The sequence below is a fragment of the Excalfactoria chinensis genome, chromosome 1, assembly GCF_039878825.1.
Source record: "Excalfactoria chinensis isolate bCotChi1 chromosome 1, bCotChi1.hap2, whole genome shotgun sequence".
In the NCBI taxonomy this organism is placed as follows: domain Eukaryota; kingdom Metazoa; phylum Chordata; class Aves; order Galliformes; family Phasianidae; genus Excalfactoria; species Excalfactoria chinensis.
In genome coordinates, this window is record NC_092825.1 from 181,104,058 (window position 1) to 181,129,927 (window position 25,870).

The window sequence follows — 25,870 nt, forward strand, 5'->3', positions numbered from 1 at the left end:
CTCCAACCACCCCCCACCACAGGCAGGGCCACCAACCTCCACATTTAATACCAGCCCAGGCTACCCAGGGCCCCATCCAACCTGGCCTTGAACACCTCCAGGGATGGACGGGGCATCCACAGCCTCTCTGGGCAGCTGTTCCAGCACCTTACCACTCTCATAGTACAGAAATTCCCCCTGATATCCAACCTCAATCTTTCCTCCTTCAACTTGAAACCATTTCCCCTTGTCCTGCTGTTATCTACCCTGTCAGAGAATTGACTCCCTTCCTGTTTATGGAGCTCCCTTTAGGTACTGAAAGGCTGCAATGAGATCACCCTGCAGCCTTCTCTTCTCCAGGCTGAACAAGCCCAGCTCTGTATCAGTATCTCCTAATGGCTTGTAGAAGGGGACAAGGCTTAATGTGGGAAGGAAAAAGGACCCTTGCAATGAAAAAAGAAAAAAATCATCCACAGCTGACACTTCAGTTTCTTGCCTTTCCCACTCCCCCACACAAATAGGTTGTTAGCAGTAAAACACAACATTCATGCTTAAAAGCCCATGAAAGACTGGAACAACAAAGCGTTCTGCTCTGCGTGCTCCAATCCTTCTCTTCACACCACAGGCAAACATCCAGGAGGTGTTGCTACGATATGCACGTCCTATGACAGCTTTTGCTTACTAGGTGTCTATAAACAGCGCAGCATAAACCAGTTTATACTTTTGGGAGCAGTGTTTACATTTATTCCTCTACCACCCATGGATTTACTATTTTAAATATGCCAAAAAAAAAGCATGTCAGCTATTATCTGCCCACCCAAGGCATAAAGTACAAAATGAAATCAAAAAATATCTACCGTAATTCAAGTCTATTCAAATTTCTCAGTTCCTTCAGTTCCCTTTGCTGCTGTTCTTTAATGTATCACTTCAGTGACACGTGAATACCCAAGCAAGCTTTGTGCAATTCTGCCTTACAGTGCCTTTAAATTGTAAGCAAAAGAGCACTTACGCTATAATTTAAACAAGAGAAAACAGCAGAACCTTTTCTTTTGTTATCCATAACAGCTTCCCCTCTACTGGAACAGGTTGCCCAAGGAGGTTGTGGATGCCCCATCCCTGGAGGCATTCAAGGCCAGGCTGGATGTGGCTCTGAGCAGCCTGGTCTGGTGGTTGGCCACCCTGCACATAGCAAGGGGGTTGAAACCAGATGATCATTGTGGCCCTTTTCAACCCAACCCATTCTATGATTCTACAATATGACTATTTCAGCTGTATTGTCCCAGTGGGGAAAAACTCAAAGTCGTCTTCATACTGAGTATTACCTGATGAGAAGGACATATATGAACAACATGCTTCCCGTTTACAAATGGGACCCAAGCATTCCAGCCCTCGGTATTCAGCAGCACCTTTGAGATGATGTAGAGGTAGTTTAGCAAGTCAGACATTTGTTTTTGTGTACGTCGGAAGCAAGCTTTGTCCTCCACACCAGAGGAAATGTATAAAACTGGTTCTTCATCTACTCTTCTAGTAGAAAAAAACCTGTGATTTCCTCTTCTATTTCTTCTGCTCCTGGCCTCCCGTCTGTTCTCTGTTAACAAATTCATCAGCCTCAAATATTCATGCACACTTTAGGAATCACACTTAGAGATCTGAGATTCATGACATCTACTATTAACCTATTAGTATCCAAACCATCTATCAAGAAATAGCACTTGAAGCTAGAAACTGTATTTGAGATTTGCAGTAAAAGACACCAGACGTATTCATGCGTGTCTAGGAAAGAAGAGTAAAATTTCACTCAAATAGTTTTATGCTTGTTTTTCAGCAGGACAATGCCTGAGTATGAAAAGCTCTGTGCTGAAGATATGCCCCGAAAAGGTCATTTTTAACAGAATGCTTGGCAAGCTGAGCACGTAGAAAGCAGGAAAGCACTAAAAGGTGCAATATCATTAAGGTAGAAAGCTACAACTGACTGTTGCCTTAGCAGGAAGAAGGACTCTGGAGAGCTACAGGACACTGAGCGTTGCCCACAGATATTCCCCCAAATGGGAAGCTGTAAGTCTGAACGGGGGATGCTACATCACAGCACACTCTTCATTCAGTATCACGCTCCCATATGCAATTCAATATTCAAGTTTCATATTAGTCTAAGTCATTCTTCTTTCCACTTGTATGCTTAAAACACCACTGAAGATAAGATTATTCATTTGAGTAAATGAATTATCCTTTCCTCTCACACTCACTCCCTCTTATCTAAAATCACCTTAACTTGTAAACCCAGTACACACAGTTTACTTCTATCATCGCTGCAGAAAAGTCACAGCTCATATTATTATGCTGTGATCAACACATCCAGGCTCTCTCCTCCTTCAGTGCTCTGTGCACAGCTTATGACAGCAGTAGCTGTTACGTGCCCATCAGTTCTTCCATTCTGAGTCATTTCAAATACTACCCCCCTCTCTTTGGCAGTGTTAGTCTTCCATGTCTCCCAGTTTGCTCTTCATCTTCCTCTGTACTTAGTGATGTCTCAGAGATTCGTATCATCATAAATATCATCAGGATGTGAGTCTTTTCCTGCTACAGGTCACTAAATAAAAACACTCCCATAACCAATCTGAGAATGTCCAGACCAAGCCTGCCTTTCATCATCTCCCTTAGTCATTTTGCACTACTCACTCCCTTACCACGTTTGTAATTCTCGTACTGCTCTCCAGCTTGCTCTGTTACTCGTGGGAGAACATATCAACACTTTCGTAATGTCTATACAAAACATTTTTTAACTGCATTTCCTAATGTAGAGAAAACAGCTATCAAAAAAAAAGCTGTCAGGTTAGGCTTCATCTAACCTTCTGTTTACCTTTCAACTATCTCTGTTAGAAATTTGCTTCAAACTCCTGCAGCAGATGACTAAGCAAATAATAAAGGATTTTACATTTATTTCAGTATTCATATAGCTTGGCCCAGTTGCTGAATGAAGATTTTGGGCCCCTCAGTTGTACAGCCGGTATATGGTATGGAGCAAGTAAATAAATCTGGATGGAAAATGCTTTGCAGATGAGTCTTCTAGGCTGTAACATATTAGAAGGCCACCCATGAGACATAAGACTAAAAATCTAACTCTCCCAGGCATTTCTTCTGCTTACGGGGTTGCTTTTAACTTGTCTGTCTGGGGATGACTCCATGCCTGCAGCCAATCTTCTTCCATCCCTTGCTTTCCATAAGCATAAATATACATGTGCTAAACAGGGATAAGCAACTAATCTGATTTAAAACTAATTCTGAACAGTTTTAACCTGTTCAGTTCCCCATCAGACAGTAAACTAGCGTGCTGGATGGGAAAGAGGAGAGGTCAATGATGCTGGCTTCAGAATGCCTATAGTACTGGGACCTATGCCTGTCTAGCATGGAAATTAGGTGTAATAGTGCTTTAGCCATAGAAATTTTGATATAAGCAAAACAATGCAAGCCTGTATAGTGCCATATTTTGTTTGATTAACTGATGAAACAAAAAAAAGAAAAGAAAAAAAAAGCCAACAGATCAGTTTTAAGTGTATTTTTTCCTTCTCATGATGTATAGTTCCCAGTTAACTACAATGCACATCCAATTCCTCCCATGGCTGAAGCACTGAGACCCCTGCAGACCTTCAATGTCTGAATGAAGAATAAGAAGCTGGTCTCTAATGCCACGGTACCATGAGTAACAAACTGAATTCCTGTCATGCCCTACTGGCAATATGCAATTCATGAGCCCATGTTTGGAAGGACAGTGGAAAAGAATTCACTGAGAACTGAAGCTTGGTTCCAGTCAACTGAATATAATGGAATCCTCTCCCATTCTTCATATAATCATAAAATGGCTGGGTTGGAAAGGACCTCAAGGATCATGAAGCTTCAACCGGCCTCAAGCAGGGCCACCAATCTCCACATTCAATACCAGTCCAGGCTGCCCAGGGCCCCATCCAACCTGGCTTTGAACACTTCCAGGGATGGACGGGGCATCCACAGCCTCTCTAGGCAGCTGTTCCAGCACCTCACCACTCTCACAGTGAAGAACCTCCCCCTGACATCTAACCTGAATCTTCCCTCCTTCAACTTCAAAGAGCCCTGTTGCTCTCCTTTTTAGAGGAAAAAACACACTGTAACAATGAACAATACCAAGGTGTCCAGGGGCTTTTTCTCCTTTCTGCAAGGCTGGTAAATGATGATGATTGTAGATACGTAGAAGAAGCAAATGCTGTTTTATGTCCTAATGCTGCTTTCTTGTACAGCTTGGGACTATGGGCTACACTATGATCATACAAACATATTTGATACTTTTGATATTTAACCTTCAAGACTACTCAACACATCCAGCTGGAAAATACCTACTGTGATTACACAGACAAGCATTAAGAAAATAACCTTGCTTAGATGTGAGTCAGAGCAATGTTTCCTCCAGATTTACAACATATTTGGCATAGATTATGAAAAAAAAAGTGTCTGCAGTACTTAAGACTTTGGTATTTGGCCATAACTGTATGTTCTGCATAAAAATCAATTTGGGAAGAGTAAGAAGTAGTTCAACACTTTTACTGGCCTAAATCTTTTCTACATTGATTCTTCATGTATAAATTATTACAGGGAATTCATAGACAGAACCAAACAGAAGCCAGTTGCAAAACATTAGTGCTTTAGGGCAGCAAGTTAAAGTTTCCCTATTTCTCTTTCCAGACAGGTCATAATATTTATCTTAATACCTGTCATATGGAACTATACTTACATGAACACCCCAAACTGAGCTACAGTGAAGCTGTGATAGACTTATTGCAGTAAATGTAGGCTTAGTAGGTAATGAGAGAAATAAAACAGCCCAACATCATCTAACTACATCAGTAGTAAATTCCACTACTGTAAATTCATATATATATAAAATCTCTTCATTCAAAGCCAGTTACAACCAGTAAAAGTATCAGAAATTGCAACTTTCACCCTGCCTTATACCTTCCAGACAAAAATAAAAGCAGGATGGTAAAATGCAACTTGATAAAACAGGGTAAGAAACACCTGCAAGTCTCTCTTTTTTATCTACAGGCAGAGTTAACAATTCGTGTTTCTAACAGAGATCATTTGAAGCAACTGAGAGTTTATTTTATTCACCAGCACTTTACTAATCCAGCAACAGGAAGCACGTATCATTTTTATGACTGCTGATGAAGCGCACACATTTTGATAACTGACAGCACTGAAATTAAGGCTTTAAAGCTCTGTCCTGCAAAGAGCTCCGTGATCTTGCTTGGCAGTTTTTCTGCTGTTATCCTTAATAAAAGATGTCATAAAAGAAGGAAAGCTACACGTGGCATAGGCAAGCAAGAATGGCATCTAAAGTCCTATGAATGGCCAAGTGATGCGTGTCCTACACTGACACCAGCAGATGCACATTAATCATTTTGGACAGCGTAGCTACAAAAGAGCCTGTACCAAATGTATTTTTAAGTCTGTACAAGCATAGAATCGTAGAGTCATAGAATGGTTTGGGTTGGAAGGGACCTTTAAGACCAAGTGGTTCCAACCTGCTACTATAGATATGATTCTATATAGGCAGGAACAAATCCCTCTAGATCAGGTTGCTCACAGCCCCATCCAGCCTGGCCTTGAATGCTTCCCAGAGGGGGCATCTACAACCTCACTGGGCAACCTGTGCCAGTATCTCACCATCCTCACAGTAAAGAATTTCTTCCTAATATTTGTTCTACATCTGCCCTCTTCCAGTTTAAAACCATTTTCCCTCATCCTGTTGCTACTTAGCCTTATAAAAAGTTCTTCCCCAGCTTTCCCGCAGGCCCCTTCAGGTACTCGAAGGCTGCAATAAGGTCTCCTTGAAGTCTTCTCCAGGCTGCAGAGCCCCAGCTCTCTCAGCCTGTCACACAGAATCAATAGCAATAAGGTCACCATATAACCCTGTAAATATTCTCCATTTAATAGAGCTTGAATCTACACAAATTAAAATTGAATGGTTAAAAAAGAAAGTTGAAAGGGAGAGAAGACCATGGGGCTAAACTGCCTACACCATGTCACAGTTTCACAGCAGCCAGGAACAGAATAAAGCAGATCAGGACTCATTAAGTTCATTTGTTACACTGATGAAAAAACATGAAGGCTATTAGGTCAAATACTAAAACAACACATAATCAAACCTACCAGTTTTTCAAGTCACCAAGTAGCAGGATGGCAATGCGACAGGCAGCAGTGCTGCTTAAAGACAAAGTGAAAAGCTAATGGCATTTGCCTTCCATTTTTCCTTCCAGCTATAGCACCCTGTATGACATTCCAATAAAACACCACTGTTTAAACCAAAACCAGCTTCTCCAACAGAGCAAGGCTTACCTGATGGAATACAGGCTGTTTCAGTTTTAAGTAAACCTGCAAAGATTAAAAAGAGATAAATAAGCTTCAACAGAAATCAACCATAACAATATTGATTTAAATGCAGCCAAGGCTTGTTCTGTTAGAATAAAAATGAGGTTCTACCCATATACCATTAAAACTGATTAAACATTTGAAGTTTCCTCTGGCAAAACTGGGGGTTTCTTTGACCCATTTTAAACTCTGGAGTTATTTTACATTTGAAAGCACAAACAGAGAAATTAACATCTAAAACCTCCTCTCGCTGAACAGATTTGTAACACACACAAAACCAATTAAAATACTGAAATTGCCCAGCATATTGATGATAAGTGTTGCAAGATGGTGATGTACTTTGACTTGATTTGCTATTATGAATGTTTTGGATAATAATATTTCAGTTCATTTTACCAAAAGCCAGTCGTTAATAGACATGCTGGTCACACAGTTCATTTAAGCTCTGTTTTTGGAGACAGAAAGGCACTGTGCCCTAGGCATAACTTGCCACAAGCATAAAGAACAGAAAGCTTAGGAGGTGCAGAAGAGAAGACAAGTCTTTTAAAGGAAAAAGACCTACATCACTATTATAATAAAATAACCTGTACCACTGAAAAATAAAGAAAGAGATTCCATCTGTGGCTGACAGCCTGTGCAAAAGTCATTTTGTTCGTGCAGGCAACTGTTTGCATTGAGAAAGGGAATCAACTTAGAGGAATTTGAACCGTGTTGAATCTCTTTTCTTAATCAGCAATGCTCCTTTCTTATTTGGGCTGTTGTTTTAAAGCACCCCTCTTTACAACAGTCCATTACTTGCAGCCTGATAAAAATTATTATGATTTTTGTCAAAGAGTTTTCCTCAGGAACCTAAAAGGAATCACAGAATCCTAAAATGGCTTGGGTTGGAAGGGACCTCAAGGATCATGAAACTTCAACCCTCTGGCCTCAAGCAAGGCCACCAACCTCCACATTTAATACCAGTCCAGGTTGCCCAGAGCCCCATCCAACCTGTCCTTGAACACCTCCAGGGATGGATGGGGCATCCACAGCCTCTCTGGGCAGCTGTTCCAGCATCTCACCACTCTCATAGTAAAGAAATTCCCTCTGACATCCAACCTCAATCTTCCCTCCTTCAACTTGAAACCATTTCCCCTTGTCCTGCTGTTATCTACCCTGTCAGGGAACTGACTCCCTTCCTGTTTATGGGCTCTCTTCAAGTACTGAAAGGCTGCAATGAGGTCACCCTGCAGCCTTCTCTTCTCCAGGCTGAACAAGCCCAGCTCCCTCAGCCTGTCTTCATGGGGGAGGCTCTTCAGCCCTCTAAAAGGACTCCTCAGTTCTAAAAGGACTGTCTTCCTCACATTCCTATTCTAGCAGTTGAATTACTGTGTTGTTTCCTCTTCATTTATTCTGTATAGTAGTTTAGAGAGAAAGGTTTCAGTTTAATAAGGCCAGTATGTAATTTTCACAACAAAAGCCATTCTTCACTGGAAGTGTGAGTGACTCAGGATTGCTTGTGTGACAGGAGGCTGCCAACATGCAGGTGAAAATGAGGTATCAGAAAAAGTTACTTACTATGCTGACTATGAAGCTGTATGTTATTAAAATGAAAAGCATTGGATAATTGACTGTGTTCTTGTACTTGAAGCATTCGTACCTGGAACAGAACATAAAGGAGAGCGATAACATTTGTTACTTATCACACAAAGGATGTGTTTTTCAAAAGCAAACAAACAAAAAACCCAACCACAATCTTATGCATGTACTGAAAGTAAACCAATCAGCAGAACAAATTGAGAAAGCATAAACAATTTTCAAAGGTGCTTAAGGGGTGATGGGTGACAAATCAGAAATGAGTTTGAAATGCAATACAACTGCCCCAAAGCATTACGTCTGTGAGCTTAAATCAGTGTGGGAAGGGGTCCACCTTATAAACCACTGAACTCTTGATAAGCTTTTGGAATAAGACATCAGCGTGGATGAATACAGCAAAACCAAAGAAACGTGTAGGAATATCTGGAATATAAGCTGTGAGGCAGCATAATGTGTTACATTGCAAACTGCATTGCTGAAGTAATTGCACGGCCTGAGAGTCACTGGGTTTGAATGATGTATGAGGGAGAATCCCATGCAAAACCACCACAGCTACACCCAAGAAAACCAAAATGATTATTATAGGCATTAGCTCGTTCTTCACAGCATTTTAATTACTACCAACCAGAGAGTCTTGTTAGAGCCGGATGTGCAGTAACAGAGTTCAGTTCTTTTGAAGACGACAGTAACCACTGCACAAAATGAGTGTGATTATTTTTCCAAATGGCTTTCTAAAGCCTCTCCTCATCCCTTCTGCAATCACACTCAAATCAGACAAAATGAATGCAAAGGCAATTTCAAGGAGACAGGGAGTTACAATGGGAACATTCCCACTAAAAGACATTATTATTCTGCTCCTCAGTTTGCACAAATCATACTAATGTATGAATCACAAACTGATGGTAATTTCCACACAAGATGTAGATTTAGTTCTATCACAGCCCATCTCCATTGTAAGCTACCTGCACCCTTGGTAAAAAATACATCCAGTTTGCAAGTTGAATACTTGATCACGTGTTCAAAAGCAACAAGACGATTAATTTCTGTCTGCAACAGGTCCTATTTACCATTTGGATTTTGCAAGCAATGGAACAAATTGTACTCAATCCTGGCCTTGCAGGAGCAGGCAAGAAAAATAGCTTACTGTATCTTTACAGTTACCAAATGCTACATTGTTCCTGAAATTAAATGGTTCAAACCATTCTGGCATAGCACTGAGCTGTTATGCACGTTCCAAGACAGTGCAAAATTTGCACACAATGCCTATTTTTGCTTTACTTTTCTAGATGAATGGAAAGCAGGTTTAACCAGAAATCTGAAATTCGCACATAAACTCAGACTATGCCACAAAAACATGGCTGCAATTAATTGCTACGTTGATAATTTGGTTGCTATTACTGAAGAGATTTTCTGTTGTCAGCTGTTTACGTACCAAGTATCACAGCTCTGGTTGGATGCAGCGCAACTCTTTAATGCTTTCCTGCTAAACAAACACTGGGAAAACATCTCTAAGTTAGCAAAAACAAGGATGTCAGCCAACTTGATGCTCTAATGGCCAAGTCATAATGTACTATTGGCAAAACTGAGATCCCATTGAAAGCAGTAGAAGCTTCAATGTCGGACTCTCCGCTGAACTCCACATATTCTATCTTATAAATCCTTGTATTTCAAACATATTCAGAAAGAAAAACATTAAACAAATACTTACAGGCAGTAGACAAACACGCAACAACTGTATATCATTGGCAGTTCATCCAACAGCTACAAAGAACAGAGACATCAAAAGATGAAAACTACTTTTAACCGACACACCTGTGTAAGTTAACTAAGGGCAGAGAAGACATAAGAAAATAGGACTTTTGTATCATTCCAATATCCACCTTCTCAAATGAACTTTATGAAGCAGTATCAAATCCTATTCAACTACTGAAATGTTGCTGCATTAATAAATGCATTAATAAACTTATTACAGTGTATCTCTGGCATATTACATTACAGTATGACCACACTACTTAGATCCCACTCGATGCAGTCACATTCTACACAAGCTTCTACAATATAACATATAAGCTCCTACGATACATTCTATACAAGCTGCTTCACAAACTGGAATGATATAATTGTTCCAGAACGTAAAATAAAACTTGATCCCATTAGGAAGCTTGAAGGTTTACTTCCTGAATTTTGGTAACTTCTGACACTGTTTTAATGCTAAGGCAAGTGAATGGATTGGTCAAGACCCACTGCCTCTGATGGGTCTTACATGGATCAAACGCTAACACTGAGCCACCTTAGAACTCTTACTCCTGCAACACAATGGACTTCTTCCTAAGAAAAACAAGAACCAGATGCAAAGCCATTTTGATCCATTTCCTCCATCATGCTGGAAGCTGTTGATGGCCGTGTTTGTACAGAAACTCCCCATTACTGGTAAAGGATAGCTTGCTAGTTCACAAACTTTCTGTATAATAATACAGCCAACCTGACTCCCCTCCATTTGGGAGCACTGGGTGAACTGCACAGGCAAAAACTCTCCTTTAGTTTTGAATATATAGGAAAAAGTGAGCCAGTTCTTTACTGAAAATGAATTATCCAGAGCATGAACTATAAGCTTTCCTTGGGTTTGGTCACAGAAACATATCTAAGCCACTGAAAGGGCAGGTCTTGCTCTTCTTCATACATACCACCAGTGCCCCTCCAGCCAGCAGCCATGTTTGCCTGACCCATGGAAAGACACTTCCAATAGATGGCCCAGCTAAGACTGTAGGAAAATGGTTTTAATCCCTGAATGATGGGGCTGAGGACTGCAATAGGTAGCACAAAGAAACCTTTAGGAACAATGGGCAGATGAAGCCAACAGGTGTGCTAGGTGGCGCTTTGCCACCAGATGAGTTCATCACTGCTGTGATGTCTTAGGGAGAAAAAGAAAGAAGCAATAGCTGAATTCTAGTTAATAATAGTTACTGTTAATTATAAGATCAGTGTTACTTTCACCGAGTCTGAAAAGAATTATCTGCAGGATTAATTCATTCATAGTTCTTTAAGAGCATGAGTGATTCAAGGTCTCATAAAAGAAAGTGAGGGTGAAAAGAATAAGGAATATAATTTAGAAAACACTTTCACATTTGGACAGCTGTGTATACCCCAAAGTTCATATGTTGGCAGCTTTTCAGGGGCAGAACAATAACAGCAAAGAGAGTTTCCTAAGATCCTACTTAGGATCTGCCCGCAGAAGACAATGGCTTCTGTCTCAGAAGGAATTCATCCTTCCCAAAATGGTGTCACAGGATATCTGAACGCAGAAGGAACATGTATAGAAGGAACTTTGTGAGCTGGTTCAGCTGGTTAAATAAATGGATCCCGCAACCTGCGGTTGAACAAATAAGACAAAATAAAACTGAGAAAAAAGTGGTTGCTTCAGGAAAAAATGATCAGGAACTGCTTTTGAGAGCAAAACTTTCACATTTCCCTTAATTAAACCATATGAATTGACCATTTACACTATTAAGGCTGAAACAAATGTCAAGAAATTCTCTTCAAGCGGCTGTCAGTGCTGACTTTGAATCATAACAAGAGAGAAATTGAACAAGAAAAGAGTATTAGTTGAAATGTTTCTTCTACGGTGATTCATCACTTAGTAAGCAGAGTATTATGGGCCACTTGCAGATTTAGCTTGGCTGCCAAAATAATAAGTGTACTTTTGCTCACAGAAAGCCTTTTACTCCAGTGGGAAAACCGATGCAAGCCATTGCTGATCCCTTCTCTTCTGCTTCTGTTCACCCTTTATACACCATGGTCTGTAGGACACTTAATTGCTCTGATGCAACACCAGAGCTACATGATAAGCAGAAAAGTCACTTGGATTTAAAAAAGAACAACAAAAAAACACCCACTCTTAAAGCCTGGATGCAGAGTTTCAGTGTGGCCTTGCTCACCTGCAAGAAAGAGAACCCAAGGGAACAGCAAGAAGCTGCTACGAGGGAGGTTCAGGTTGGATATCAAGAGAAAGTTCTTCATTGAGAGGGTGACAGGGCACTGGAACAGCCTCCCCACGGCAGTGGTTGTCACAGTGAGCTTGCCAGAGTTCAAGAAGCATTTAGGCAAAGCCCCCACAGCATACATTCTGATTTCTGGGTGGAGCTACATGGATGCAGGAGTTGGACTTGATGATCCTTATGGGTCCCTTCCAACTTGGGATATATGATTCTATGAAAGAGGATGTGAAAGTCTGGCATCTCCAGCACATGCTACAGAGCTGAAAATGAGCACCATGGAGGTCTGTAACATCACTACAGACTGTTATTTGGTTCAAATTCAAGACATCTTATTTTTAGTCTATGTACGCAGCCTCAGGTCCCATTAAGATTAAGAGAAATTCAAGACTTGATTCAGTTGCTGAGGCATAGGCTATCTCAGGGTTTCCACTACACCCTCTCAAGGCTGGCAGATACAGTATGGGTTCCAAAAGACCTGCACTCTTGTGGGATGGCAGCTGGAAGCCAGACAGAACACTCACATGGTCTGAAATGACACACACTTCTGTTTTGGTAGACTTCTATGATTCAAGTTAAGACTACCAATGTAGAATCTGCATAAAGACAGAATCCTAGCATACACCATAGGTTTCTTAATTTTGAACCGAACTGCATTTTCATCCTTTGATTTAAAGACAAATTCCTTCATGCTCTTAGACCTAAAACAGGACAAAGCTCTCTAAGTCCCTTTAGAAAATGAGAAATACCAGGACAAATCCTTATGCCCAGTGCCTGACTGCTGAATATCTTCTACTTGAGAATAAGAGAGACTCTACTATTGCTTTTCGGCAGACACTGCAGTATTTGTGCTACAAGTACATCTAGATCAATAGAAAATATAATAAAAGACATTAAGTTGAAAAAGATGATACAGTGAATAACAATAGTTTATACTGCTCGCTATTAAAGCATAGCTGTAGGAATGTTAAAGTACCAGTGAGTCAGAAAACAGTATGATTTCCCAATGGACAAAGTGTCTTCTACCAAAGTAAGCAATCAATTAGAGCTCTTATTTTAGGAGTATGTACATCTATTAGTGTAAAACATCACATGGAATAAGACCCATGTACAATATCTGAGGTACATTAACTGCTGTTATACAAGTTTCATCTAGTCAAGAGATGGCAATATGACTACACAGTGAGATACACAATGACTCACAGTGACTTATCGATACTTACTTGCATTTCATACTTCAGGGTCATGTGGAAGCACCAAGATCCCAATCCCACAGCTGAAAACATCAAAGCCATGGTTAGAATACAAGTCTATACTGAAAACATTTTGGGTGCATTAACTTAAAACACTCAAAACTTACTGAAAAAAATATATATTAAGCCACCAGCATCCTATCTCAGGGACTCAAGTTTTCCATGGTTGCCCACTTTATATTGTCTTATTTGGCTTTTTTATTTGAGGGGGAGATGGTTTTCCTGTCTCCTACTAACTAGCGTGATTTCACTTGAGGTTAGGAGTGGAAGGAACCCAGAATGAATGGAATAGTATTACTGCATCTTTCTTTTTTGAACATTAAGACTTAACTGTGTCAATCCTATAATGCAAAGCATCATTCTAACATGGTTGTCCTGAAAGTCTGCAATATTTCTGTTTATCATCTCGTTTTAAAGGTAGATTTTACAAGTAGCTTTTGGCCAGTTGTGGAGGCACAACTGTTACTAGAACAGTTACGAGAACAGTTAGTAGAACTGTTACTAGAATCAGAAATCCAAAGTGCACAAACAGAAACCATCAGTATTCATTCATTTTGTGAATGAGCCCCATCTCCTAGTTTCCTTCTTGCAAGCTCATCCTTCTATACAATCCATTTTATTTGAAATACTTTAATTTCACGACTAAATTCAGAGTTTAATTTATGAGATGTATGCTTTGCTTATACCGAGTTCTTTGCAGTTAGACAAGGACAATGTTTCTTCTAAGTCAGATTTCATTACTTAGAGCAAAGCTGCTATTTAATCTATTGTTCACTGCTTTGCAACGTGAATAATTAAATACTCTCATTAATCACCAGCTCATTTTTATTTTGGAAAAGTAACTACATTAACGTGATGTCCTGTCTTCGTTTGAGAAATGAAGCTTTACTTCATTCAGTTTCAGAGAAAGCCAGCTGTTTTTGCACACTGGGTAGTATTGCTGTGCAGCCTTTGCTGCAAGAATATAACCTCCTTCTCTGCACCCACCAGCCTGGCTTCACTGAGGCAATACACAGATTGCTATCTAACAAACAGCACCTTTTGTACAGGATTCCCAAGGCAGCTGATAGACACGTCTGGAGATGTTTCTTTAAATGCTATTAGCCTGGAATTGTGATTATATGTACTCAACACAATGAAATACCAAAGCACGTTGCTGTACTGAAACACAGAACTGTAACAGAGCTACGCTGTCAAATGCTCCAAGTTCATATATATATGCACTCTGTATCTTACAATGGACTTCTGATTACATCGCTTGGCTTTTGAAAGATCTTTCTGAACAACAGGCAACCACTTCATGGGATTTTAATGAGAAATTCTCACAGCTGTATTTCTGTATATACAGAATGGATTATAACTATTAATCACTCTGAAGAAAAAGCACATTGAGATCATAATTAAAACAGGGCCACCCATTACCGTGGCTGTCATGCTGATTTCAGTATCTTCATGATACAATCCAGTAAGGAAAAAAAAGTAATTATAATTTTCTAATACGGACAAAACCATTGCATAACAAATTGCTACTTGCTTTAAATTAACAAAATATGTTATTAGGTTGTTTGTTTGTCTTTGTTGCCATTTCTTAAATGCTACTGAGGCTATAAATCTCAACAGTTAGCTACTAAACACACTCCTCCCCTTCCTCCCACATGATTAGAAGCAGCTTCTTTGAGATTATTTTTCCAATTCAGTCTTTATAAGTATCACAAATACTGTTGCAAGTCATTAATCCCAAGACTGTAATTAATTTCTAGAAACAGTTATCAAAAATCTGTTGTTTCTGTGTAGTGATCACACAGTTCCTTCTTCATTCAAAGCAAAGCTGGATGTGGCTCTGGGCAGCCTGGCCTGATAGTTGACAACCCTGCACATAGCAGGGGGCTGAAACCAGATGATCACTGTGGTCCTTTTCAACCAAGGGCACTCTATGATTAAATGATTACAGAAGTTTATTATGCACTTATCTACAAGATAGTAAGCTGAAACAAGAAAAGCTTTAGGAAGGTTTTGAAGTCGATTCCACATAAATACAAACCTCCTCCTGGCAATTCCTGTAACACCGCTTGATACCATCTTGATAGAGCTTACAAATAGGATCGGGTTCATAAGCGCTTAAGTGCGCCCAGCAGAAAACCCAGCATGTTCCATGTCTGTGCACTGGTTATTCACCAGGAAACAAGCTCCCTCCAAAACTGCATAAACATTTCCTCAAATAGCACTAAAACTACAGACAACAGCTTCCTTTTGAAGAGATGGTTTAAATGAAGACTAAAGAATCAAACACGAAGCTTCAGTTATCCCACTGGCACCTGCTTACTGCTTAGGGATAACTTAAAAAGGATAAGTTTTGCAGTTAAACATTGAATGAATGAAGAACCAACTTTTGCAGTTAAACATTGAATGAATGAAGAACCAACTTTTTGATTTTCTACCTTTGGCATATCAGGTGTCTTAATGCAGAATCATAGAATGGCCTGGGTTGGAAGGGTCCCCAGGGATCATCAAGTTCCAACCCCCTTGCCACAGGCAGAGCCACCAACCTCCAGACCTGGTATTAGCCCAAGATGCCCAAGGCCCACCCCAGCTGGTCTTGAACACCTCCAAGGACAGAGCACCCACAGCTTCTCCAAGCATCCTTTTCCAGCACCTCACCATCCTTTCCATAAAGAACGCTCCCCTGAAATTCAATCTAAACCTTTTGTTTCCTTTGCAAGGGAACTTAACTCACTATAAGCTACACATTGGTTGGGAAGTTCAACATCTGAAGCAATGCCATTTCCTCTCCAGCTCCTGTAACTCACCTCCCTCAGATGCAAGTAACTGCATTTTTACACTGACAAACCACTGGAGCTAGGAGGAGATATATGTAACTGATAAAATACGCACAGAATACCAATTAAGCCACAGTATTTTTATGCAGTATTATGAGACCAGAATAGCACTTAAAAGGACTGGAGATGGAAGATAAGGTTAGCTGTTACATGTAGAGCTAACATGGACTTCTTTTGTCCTGTAGCAAACATAATGCATGGTTACTGTAATTTGACAAAACATTTGTGATAGTGATGATATTTATAGAGGCAATGCCTCTATAAATGTTACTTCATATGCAATTATTTCACTGTGCTACAAATGATATCAAAGATGATATCAAATGATATCAAAGACTTCAAGGCAATATCTACGCTATACAATATAGATTGTAGATGAGACCTGACTCCATACATCTCCCATACAAACTCTCAGGATGCAAATCTTAGAGTGAATGTATGCAATGTAAATCTTAGAATGAATATGGATGGCCCATCCCTGGAGGCATTCAAGACCAGGCTGGATGTGGCTCTGGGCAACCTGGTCTGGCGGCTGGTGACACTGCACATAACAGGAGATTGAAACTAGATGATCTTTGAGGTCCTTTTCAATTCAGGCCATTCTATGATTCCACAAATTTGTCAATAGTTTGAGGTTAAATTAGATCTGTCACATAAGCAGTGGTAATTCATTGTGATATAAGACTATCCATCAGCATTAAGAATTATTCTTTAATCATAAAACTAAAGCATCTACAGAAAAACTACATACTAGGATTGAATAGATGTGGTATGACTTTAAATTCCAAGGGTCCTACACAAGAACCTTGGCTACTCCCAGGGTACAGCTCTATGAGTGAACTTGAGCATGGCTGGGTCAGTTCCCAGACACCATAATGCAACAGTCTGTGCTGGAGAATTGTTACAACAGTCTGTGGCATGAGCCTGGCCTGTTCCAGCTAGCACTTTCCCTAGCAGCTTCCAGACACAGTCCAGCAGTCAGAGGAGCCCTGAGCCCAATAGGATATTTGTATGCAGTCACCCTCTTTTGGAGGCTGAGACGAACAGACAGGCCGTTCCACACTGCTTGGCTTCAGCACTCAGTAATATTCCCAAACACACCTGATTTACAAACATCAACACAGCCTCTGCAGCTTCTCTTTGGCTCTTAGGTAAAAGTAAGGGAATTAACTAGGGATGAAGAGCTTCTAACAACTACTTTTGCAGAGTTTCACTGGAAACACAGTTCAGAAAGAAATATGTATATTTAAACCAAGACCCGTGTAAAACATAAAACATCTGGGAATCACACTTCACCATAAGAAGAGAAAACATCATGTGGTAAAACCCAATAAAATACCACAGCATCAAAACGAGCCTCCCAAAACCAACTGCACATTCTTTGAGGTAGTGACAGTCTGTTCTCTTCTAACTGCTTCATGAGAAGCAAAATACCAAAGCAATTGCTTAAGAATAATTGTAGTAATTTTACATTGACTGAATAATAGTTCTCACTGTTTAAAATTTGTATCCTTTTTCTATTGAGTTCATTGACAATATACCCTTTGAGCAGAAACAAGGACTCATAACAGTGCGCTGTATGTCAAAGCACTTGCTGTAAAGTGCAACCCAGTTTTGGCACCAGTTCGAACAAGGAATTTATTTAAGTAGTTATTCAGAAATCAACATTCTTGTCAAGCCAAGCTGGGATCTTAACATGTATGTGAAATGAACAGTGCTCCCCTAATTCAATATGCATATAAAGGGGTATAAAGTATATAGAGGGTATAAAGTAACACAATGAACACAGCGTGGTGGTGAAACAAAGGACCCGGCAATCAGCTAAATGTCTGGAAGCAACCAAAAGGAGAAGTTGATTTGGATCAAAATAACATCTACAAACAACACTTACGTTCTCAAATGCAAACAGATTTCATTTCCATGTCCGCTTTGACAGCTGTCTTTTAGCTTCTTGTAAAACACCAGTAATGATTCAACATTGTTAACTAACTGAAGTGCCCCCTCCCACCCCCATATCTTAGTAGCAGAACTGTGAAAGACTTCCTATTTTGACTAAACGACCCATTGACAGCAGAGCTCCTAACTGGTTAGTAATAGTGGTGTTTCCAATGAAGCATGATGCCTCAAGTGAAACCAGCACTTTTGCATTAAATTCAATGCTCCTTTATGGCTTAAGTCTGTGTAAGTAATTTATTACCAATACAGAGTGAAATCTGTTCATAAATTAAACCGTTTTCAGGAAAAAAAGGCATTTCTGTACACCTACTCTCTCTCTGTGTCAGTATGTTTCTCATTCAGTCACATGCAGAGATAGGATGCCAATGTTCCTGGCATATATCAACTACATTTAAAACTCTGTTTCTCTTCTCATTTGCTGCTTTTTTTCTTCTGTGGTAGAACAGATGTTAACAGGCTTGTGATTCCACACCATTCTGTTCTTGTTTTTCAACCAAGAAGTGATAAAGCTGTCTATGTTCCTTTACATCTCCCAACTGCTGTAAAACAGCCCAGCATTATGAATACTGAAACGGGGACAAAGCAGAAGAGAAACATGCTGGGTCACAGACAGTGACCTGTAATGTGAGGTTCTAACGTAAGAAATGAAAGTTGAGTCATGCAAGCATTATCACTGCAGACAGCATTCAAAGGCTTCTTCTCACCAGTCACAGATGAGTCCAGCTGGAAGTCAGGACTGCCCTGCAGCACTGCTGCCAAGTATGCAGGCTGAGTTCCCCTTCACAAACACCAGAAACGGCAAGTAAATTGAAGTCTATGGTGTTTATTATGAATGAAGACAGACTCTTTTACCACATTAAGTGGTATGTGAGAAATGTCAGTTCAGAGCTAGAAATCCCTCTAGCAGTCTTAGTGTAACATCCTGATGTTCTGGTCAAACAGTGGCACAATTTGTCCATCATGAGGTTGCCACGATTTATTGCAAATATTGAGGCTCAATGCAGTTTCACCATTCTTCAGTTTAGAATGAATAGCAGTACAGGATACCTTGATTCAAGAACAAGGGAAGAGTCAACTTTAGCAAAGCTGAACCCATCCAGAGGGACCTGGACAGGTTTGAAATGTGAGCCCGGGTGAATGAAATGGAGTACAACAAGGACAAGTGCAAGGTACTGCACTTGGGTCCAGGCAAATTCAGACATCTGTATGGACTGGGAGAAGAACTCATTGAGAGCAGCCCTGTGGAGAAGGACTTAAGGGTGCTGGTAGAGGAAAAGCTGGATATGAGCCAGCAGTGTGTGTCTGCAGCCCAGAAGGCCATCAGTATCCTGGGCTGCATCAATACAGGGGTGGCAGCAGGGCAAGGGAGGAGATTGTCTCCCTCTGCCCTGCGCTCATGAGGCCCCATCTGGAGTACTGCATCCAGGTCTGGGGCCGCCAGCACAAGAAGGAAGCAGAGCTGGATCCAGAGTAGGGTCATGAAGATGCTCAGAGGGCTGGAGCACCTCACCTATGAATAAAGGCTGAGAGAGGGAGGCTTGTTCACGGAGACTTCAGTGTGGCCTTCCAGAACATGAGGGGAGCTTATAAAGAGGAAGGAAATTGACTTTTTACACTGTCTGATACTGATGGGACAAGGAGGAATGGTTTTAAAGTAAAACAGGGCAGATTTAATTAGATATTAGAAAGAAATACTTTACTTGGAAGGTAGTAAGGCCCTGGCACTGCTGCCCAGAGAGCTATGGGTGCCCTATCCCTGGAATTGCTCAAGGCCAGGCTGGATGTGGCCCTGGGCAGCCTGAGCTAGTGGGGGCAACCAGCCCATAATACTGGCTAAAACCTAATGATCAGTAAGGTCCCATTCAAACCAAATCATTCTATGATTCAAATGCTAACACACACTTTCATGTTCTCTCTGGCCTTCATAAGCTCCTTCCACCAAAGTATTTTAAACTGTGACAAAAAATGAATGGTTACTCAAAACTCTAGAACGCCTACATATGGCTATTTGGCAAGTTCTATGAAGCTTCCATGGTTATATTTTTTGCTGCCTATATTTCACACGTATTAGCAAAGCTGAACTAGGTCTCCAAGTAACTGAAAAACCTTAAGTTGTACCTTGTGCATGTAACAGCTTCACTGGCATCAAGAATACACTTAGCATATGGTTGTCTGTTTTCTGACAGTGTTTATCTAAACACATATGCATGCCAGTTTTTAAACGTAACATTTGCAATAAGCAGAACTCTTAGCACTGAGAAGACTGGGAAAGTCAGCCTCCCCAGAGATGGGAGCTACAGCAAACAGATTTGTTAAATCCACTTCTAAAGACCTTACTGCCAACTCTTAAAACATCTCTTCTCAGAAAACATGTGATTAGTAGCTGTGTAACTGAAAGTATAAAGGAAGTTGTTTATTTTCTGTGTTTTGTTATTACAGGAAAAAAAAATAACAACAGACTGCATTGAAGTTCACTGATAGCACCAAGGTCCCATTTTTTTCTCACCCTTGCAGAACTTCCCATGTATAACAGCTGGTAGGTTGTTGGGGAATATATGCCAAACAAGAATGGAAAGCCAATTCTAACTCATGAAAGGATGCTCTTCCAATTCCTTTAAAATCTTGCCTGTTTCTATTCCAAACAAATATTACTTAAAAAAGAACAAAAACCACACTACTATGCCATTAAGCTGCTTAAAAGTAGGACCACATAAGAGACCATTTGCACAAAAACATCACAAAGTTATTTAATACACTCTAATTTCATGCTCTTGGTTGCAAGTTGGACTTGATGATCTTTAAGGTCTTTTCCAACCTGAGCAATTTTACGATTCTATGATTCTAAATAGTATTTTCCTGTAAAAATAAGCCTCAATTTTGTTAAGCTGCTAAAGTTGCACACACAGTATTTGGATTCCTCTACTTGCTTTATTAATATTTGGATACTGTTCATTGATCTTTTCTTGTAAGGGCAGCCAGAAGCGCAAATCAATTTTAACACATACCTGTAAGACATAAATATGCAGCTAAATACCGCTTTTCAAGGCCATCTTTATAGGTCCGAATCGCACCATAGATTGGAGGTAGAATGAAAATCAGGTTACTCACTGTGTTCCCTGTAGGAAAGAAGCAAAACCAAATGGATTTAGCATTGGGTACTACACACTTCCAATATATACAAAGCTGCTTCAACAGTCTTCAATCAGGAAGCTGCATCTTATTCTGCTTATACATAACACATGCTTAAATTCTGGTGCAATATAGTTAACCATTTGAAGACTGTTCTCACTCTTTTGTCACTTCCCATAGTAATAGAATACTAAATTAACTGAAAAGGTTGGCTTAAATGATGCTAGGGTTCCTTGATTGAGTGGAACATGAATTCAAACCCAAGTCCTTCAGGAGATAAAATCCTCAAATAGCTCAAGCTAAGTATTCTAAGAGCTGCTTGCTTTCTCTTCTGCCCTCACAGTTCTCCCCACTACGCTCCCTTCTGATACCTTAAGGTCACTAAGCGACTCATTCCTAAATTAACAAGTTCAGTCTCTACTAATAGTGTACAATCGCTGCATTGCGAATCACAACACGATCAAAGATTGCATGCAGGTTCGATAAGGAACAGCAAAGAGTTAAAAGCAAGAGGGTATGAATAGGAATAGCAAAAAAGTTAGAAGCTACTAACGATCAGTGTGACAGGCAACTGTCAAAGCATAGCAAAAGCTGGAGGTTCAGCAAGACATCGCTGCTCTCCATCCCTCCTGCTGAAGCTGGGATGCAACACAAAGGAATGAGGCATGTGCTGCAGAGATCAGAGACAGCATGAACAAGCACAGACCCCAGCTCTCATACCAGGGAGCAGGACAGCCTTTCCAGCACTGGGGAAGATGAAGAAATCTTCCCTCGTCTTTCTTATGACTACTTCACTTAGATGTGTTCTCAAAACTGTCCTGGTCATTGAAAATGTGCAACGAAATGGTGAGAAGTACAAGTGAAGCAAAAGGAAATAGCACATTTCTCAACAGAGAGGATTGGGATTCGGCCTTTGAGCCCAACCACAAATCAAAGATTTAAGGAGAAAGGTTTCACAATGGGAATGAAATAACATACAATTTAGGCAAGAGCAGATAGATAAGGCAGAAGCTTGCTCACGTAAATTAAGCTGCAGATTTCCACACGCCATCAGTTAAATACAGGTAAGCAAAATATGAAGACTGATTTCCAAAGGTCTGAATGACAAGCACAATGTATGAAGATAACAAGAGGCCAAAAATCAAAACAGCTCTGCAAATACACACAAGTTTGGACATATGTAACAGGTCTTCTGGATGCCTTGTATCTCTGGGGGAATCGTTAACCTATCAGCACATTCCTGCAGTGATGCAGGAGACCAGGTTTAGATGAAACCTGCTAAAAATGCAGCATTGTGTGGCACACCATCATTGCCATTACCCACAAATCAGGCAGAGATATCATCTAACCTCAAAAAGTGGAGCAAAGGCTACATAGCCTGGATAGCAAATCCCCTGCTTTCTGAAGGAGCTGTCAAATACATCCATCTTACAGAGATGTTGTTAGATTTTATGTAAATATCGCTCTTAAAGGTCGCTTTATTATGAAATAGTCAAAAACCTGGCAAAAATTCAAATATGAAAGTGCTGAGTAAAAGAAATGCCACGTTGTTTATCCATAGATGGGAAGGCAGGTGACCTTGGAAGCCGCCTGCAGTAGGATAACAAACTGCTAATGGATACAGAAAGACAGAAGAGAGATTCTTCCGCAGGAAAACAAAGGCTCCAATACTTCCTGTAAAGTTATAATTACGTTGAATTACTGAAAATTTATGAGCATTTAAATCTAAGACCATCCTGCTGAGATAGGAAATGCTGCAGATTCCTAACACTCCTCCTGGGCAGCTTTTGGCCCGCATTATTCAGAACGTTTATAGCATGGATTAAGCAAGCCTGTTTGGGAAATGTTTATTGAAAATAGTGCTGCTTTGTTTTTGCATAGAGGGAATAGGAGCGGGGGAGCAATGGAGTTGTGTAGCATGCTGTTGGCAAAATGACTTATTTCAAGAACAAAAACAAGGCATTGATTCGACATACTGTACACATATACATAAAACCAGGCTCCACAAATGCAGCATGGGAAAGGCCACGGATAAAAGGGAGCAATTTGAAATAAAGGATAAGACTGACAAATGAATTAACAGATATAGACTAAGCTTAAATAAATGCATACTAGAAGGTAGAAATAAATGCATACTAGAAGGTAAATTTCAAATGAGGAGGAATCATTTATGAATTGCTTCCCAATAGTAATGGGTTGTTTGTTGCTTCAGGGTGAAGCTTGGTCGGCTCCAGCACTGGAGTTATGTGACACGGTGGCCTATGACCGTGAAGATTATATGTGGTACCAGGTCAAGCAGGAGTTTAACTTCTAACCACAGTTAGTCAGACTGGATGATCAACCTTGCTAATTTTCATATGTGTTTTTCAAGACTACCATAATGCAAACCATTGGTTCAGAGGACAGTTTTATCCCTTGGGAGAACACCATAATGTACCAAAACAAAATCAGATCACCATTTCAACAAGCCTTTGACTCCAGGAAGGACAGCTCTGTGTTTCACCACATCTACACCCTATTATACAAATAGAGCAACAAAACTGACTGGTCTTTTTTTCCCCCCATGCATGTATAGTCATCTTTGGACCTTTAAAAATATACTTACGGTATCCTAAATGCACAAAGATCTGTACAGAGACTGAAGTCACACGGTTTATGGTTCACACCAAAATTACAAATAAAACTTCAAGAGGAAATAGCATTTACAGGCAAACACAGGCACAACATACTAGGTACTCTTAATCTGAAGAGCTTGGTATAGCTAAGGTACACAAACCTGAAGGACCTTAGCTACACAAGCTTTCAGTTTTCCCCAAGATGTAGTCACTTCTATGATAGAAAGTTATTTCTACAATAAAAGTGGATGAGAAGTTACAAGGATAAACCATGCGTAGTTGCAAATATGTCAAGCATGGTCAAAAAAAGGAAAGATGCAGGAACATCAGGAGAAAAGTGAATGAGAAAAAATAGGAATGTTTTCAGTGAAGAAAGAAAAGTGGTATTTAAAAAAAGCAGCCAAAATCTTCTATTATTATCTTATTATCTTCTGCTTTTGGCAAGGTGACCTACATGATTTATAGTGTTAAGAGATCCTTTCTACTGTGTTTTTACACAGAATAAGTTAAGGTTTACCAACTGTAAGGACCTTTTCCTTACAGTTAAGATGTTCTCCTTCCTGCCCTCCATCTGGCTGTCTCACACTCAAAGGAAGACTTTTGACTTCAGTATGTTTTCTGCAAGAACAAAAATAACTATTACCTTCAGATAGAGAAGAACATGATTTTCTAGCTTAAGATGTCAACTGGATATCAAAAGCTCCTAAGAATAATGATATTAATTACAGGCTTCCAACCTCCCCTTGAAAACAACAGCAGTTTACTCTGATACACTTACTCTCCTTAAGAAAGGTTCTTTATGGAAGGATTTCTAGAGGTAGGAAACCAAAGATAAGCAGGGATTAATAGTGTAAGAATGGCTTAATAAGAGCAGTCCCAGCTGCAGCAGGTGAGGTGAGACAAGAAATGACATAAAGGTGCTTGAAACTCAGGTTTGAATTGGAGAAGTAGGCAGCCTAACAGCTTAAACCCAATGGAGGACTCTAGATTATCTCCTTATCAGAAACTAAGTCAAATCCAACATGGGAGTCCTTGCTAAGACAGAAGCGCTGTCCCATCACGGCACTGTAAGCATCAGCAGAGGAATTAATCTGAAGAAAATCCAGCAAGTTTCTGTACAGTCCACGTTACATATGAGCAGTGAAAAATAACTAACACAGAGCCCAGAAGAGGTTTGCATCACTGACTTCCCAAAATCCAACATTTTGTAATTGCTGAGAAAACCCAACTACACAGAATCAGCTGGTTTGGCTACTACCACCAATTTTGAGCTGCTTTCACTTAAGTTAACACCAGGAGGGCTGTCTAGCAATTAGATTTCGACTACCACCAGTCATTTTTAATATCTTCTACTTCAAAGTCCACAATAACTGCACTTCAGAGCATCAGGAAATGAAAACTCCTGTCTCTGTTTGATATTTCAGAAGGACCTTGAGGGGAGAAAAGCGAGTCATCCGGATGGGAATTCTGCCAGTTGGTGATTACTGAGCTCCCTACTTGCTACTGTGCACGAAAGATCGATGTCAGCTTCCTGTTATTCAGAGAAACACAACACAGTTAAGCCCAGGCTGGAACACTGGACCAATACTGACCTGAAGAAAAAAGAGAGGGTAGTTTTTAAATGACATATCTGATTCTCACCTCTTGTAATTCCTCAGGTCTCTTTTCCATATGCTAAGGAAGTCTTGATGTCCTTTACATGGACATTACCTGAAGTTACTACTTGTAGCCATTCAGCCTCAACTTACATTAGTCATCACAGTTCAAATAACAACATGGGGAAAACACTCAAGGATGTGAATACTGGAACTGTATAAGCTGTGTATGAAAACCTACCCAAGAACCACAAAAATTGGTCCAGATGCAGTACAAACCAATGGGTTATTACAGGCACTGATCTCCCTAAGTTGTTCCTAAGTAGTTAAGTTCTAAACTTAAAACTAAGTAAGCTAGGAGGTTTTGCACTTCAAGTCAGCATCCCAGACCTGTGCTTTGACATCTTCTTGGCTGCTTCTGCCTTGCTGGGCCTTCAGTTCTCTGGATCCTTAAATACATGCTGTTATCCTTCAAACAAAACTGCACAGGTAAACCATTCCAGTGATTCAGTGGATCAGGGAGGGGTAATGAGGTAATTTCAG

At 40.2% G+C, this 25,870-nt stretch overlaps 1 protein-coding gene across 1 annotated transcript in view; it reads right to left on the reverse strand.

Annotated features, from left to right (window-relative positions):
• ACER3 (alkaline ceramidase 3) overlaps positions 1–25,870 on the reverse strand; it is a 52,802-nt gene that overhangs the window by 15,365 nt on the left and 11,567 nt on the right. Inside the window, exons 2-6 of the mRNA XM_072326993.1 lie at positions 20,994–21,104; positions 13,166–13,218; positions 9,659–9,711; positions 7,933–8,014; positions 6,343–6,378 (exon numbers count right to left, since the gene is read on the reverse strand). Coding sequence (XP_072183094.1) covers positions 6,343–6,378; positions 7,933–8,014; positions 9,659–9,711; positions 13,166–13,218; positions 20,994–21,104 — 335 coding nt within the window. The remainder of the gene's footprint in view (positions 1–6,342; positions 6,379–7,932; positions 8,015–9,658; positions 9,712–13,165; positions 13,219–20,993; positions 21,105–25,870) is intronic.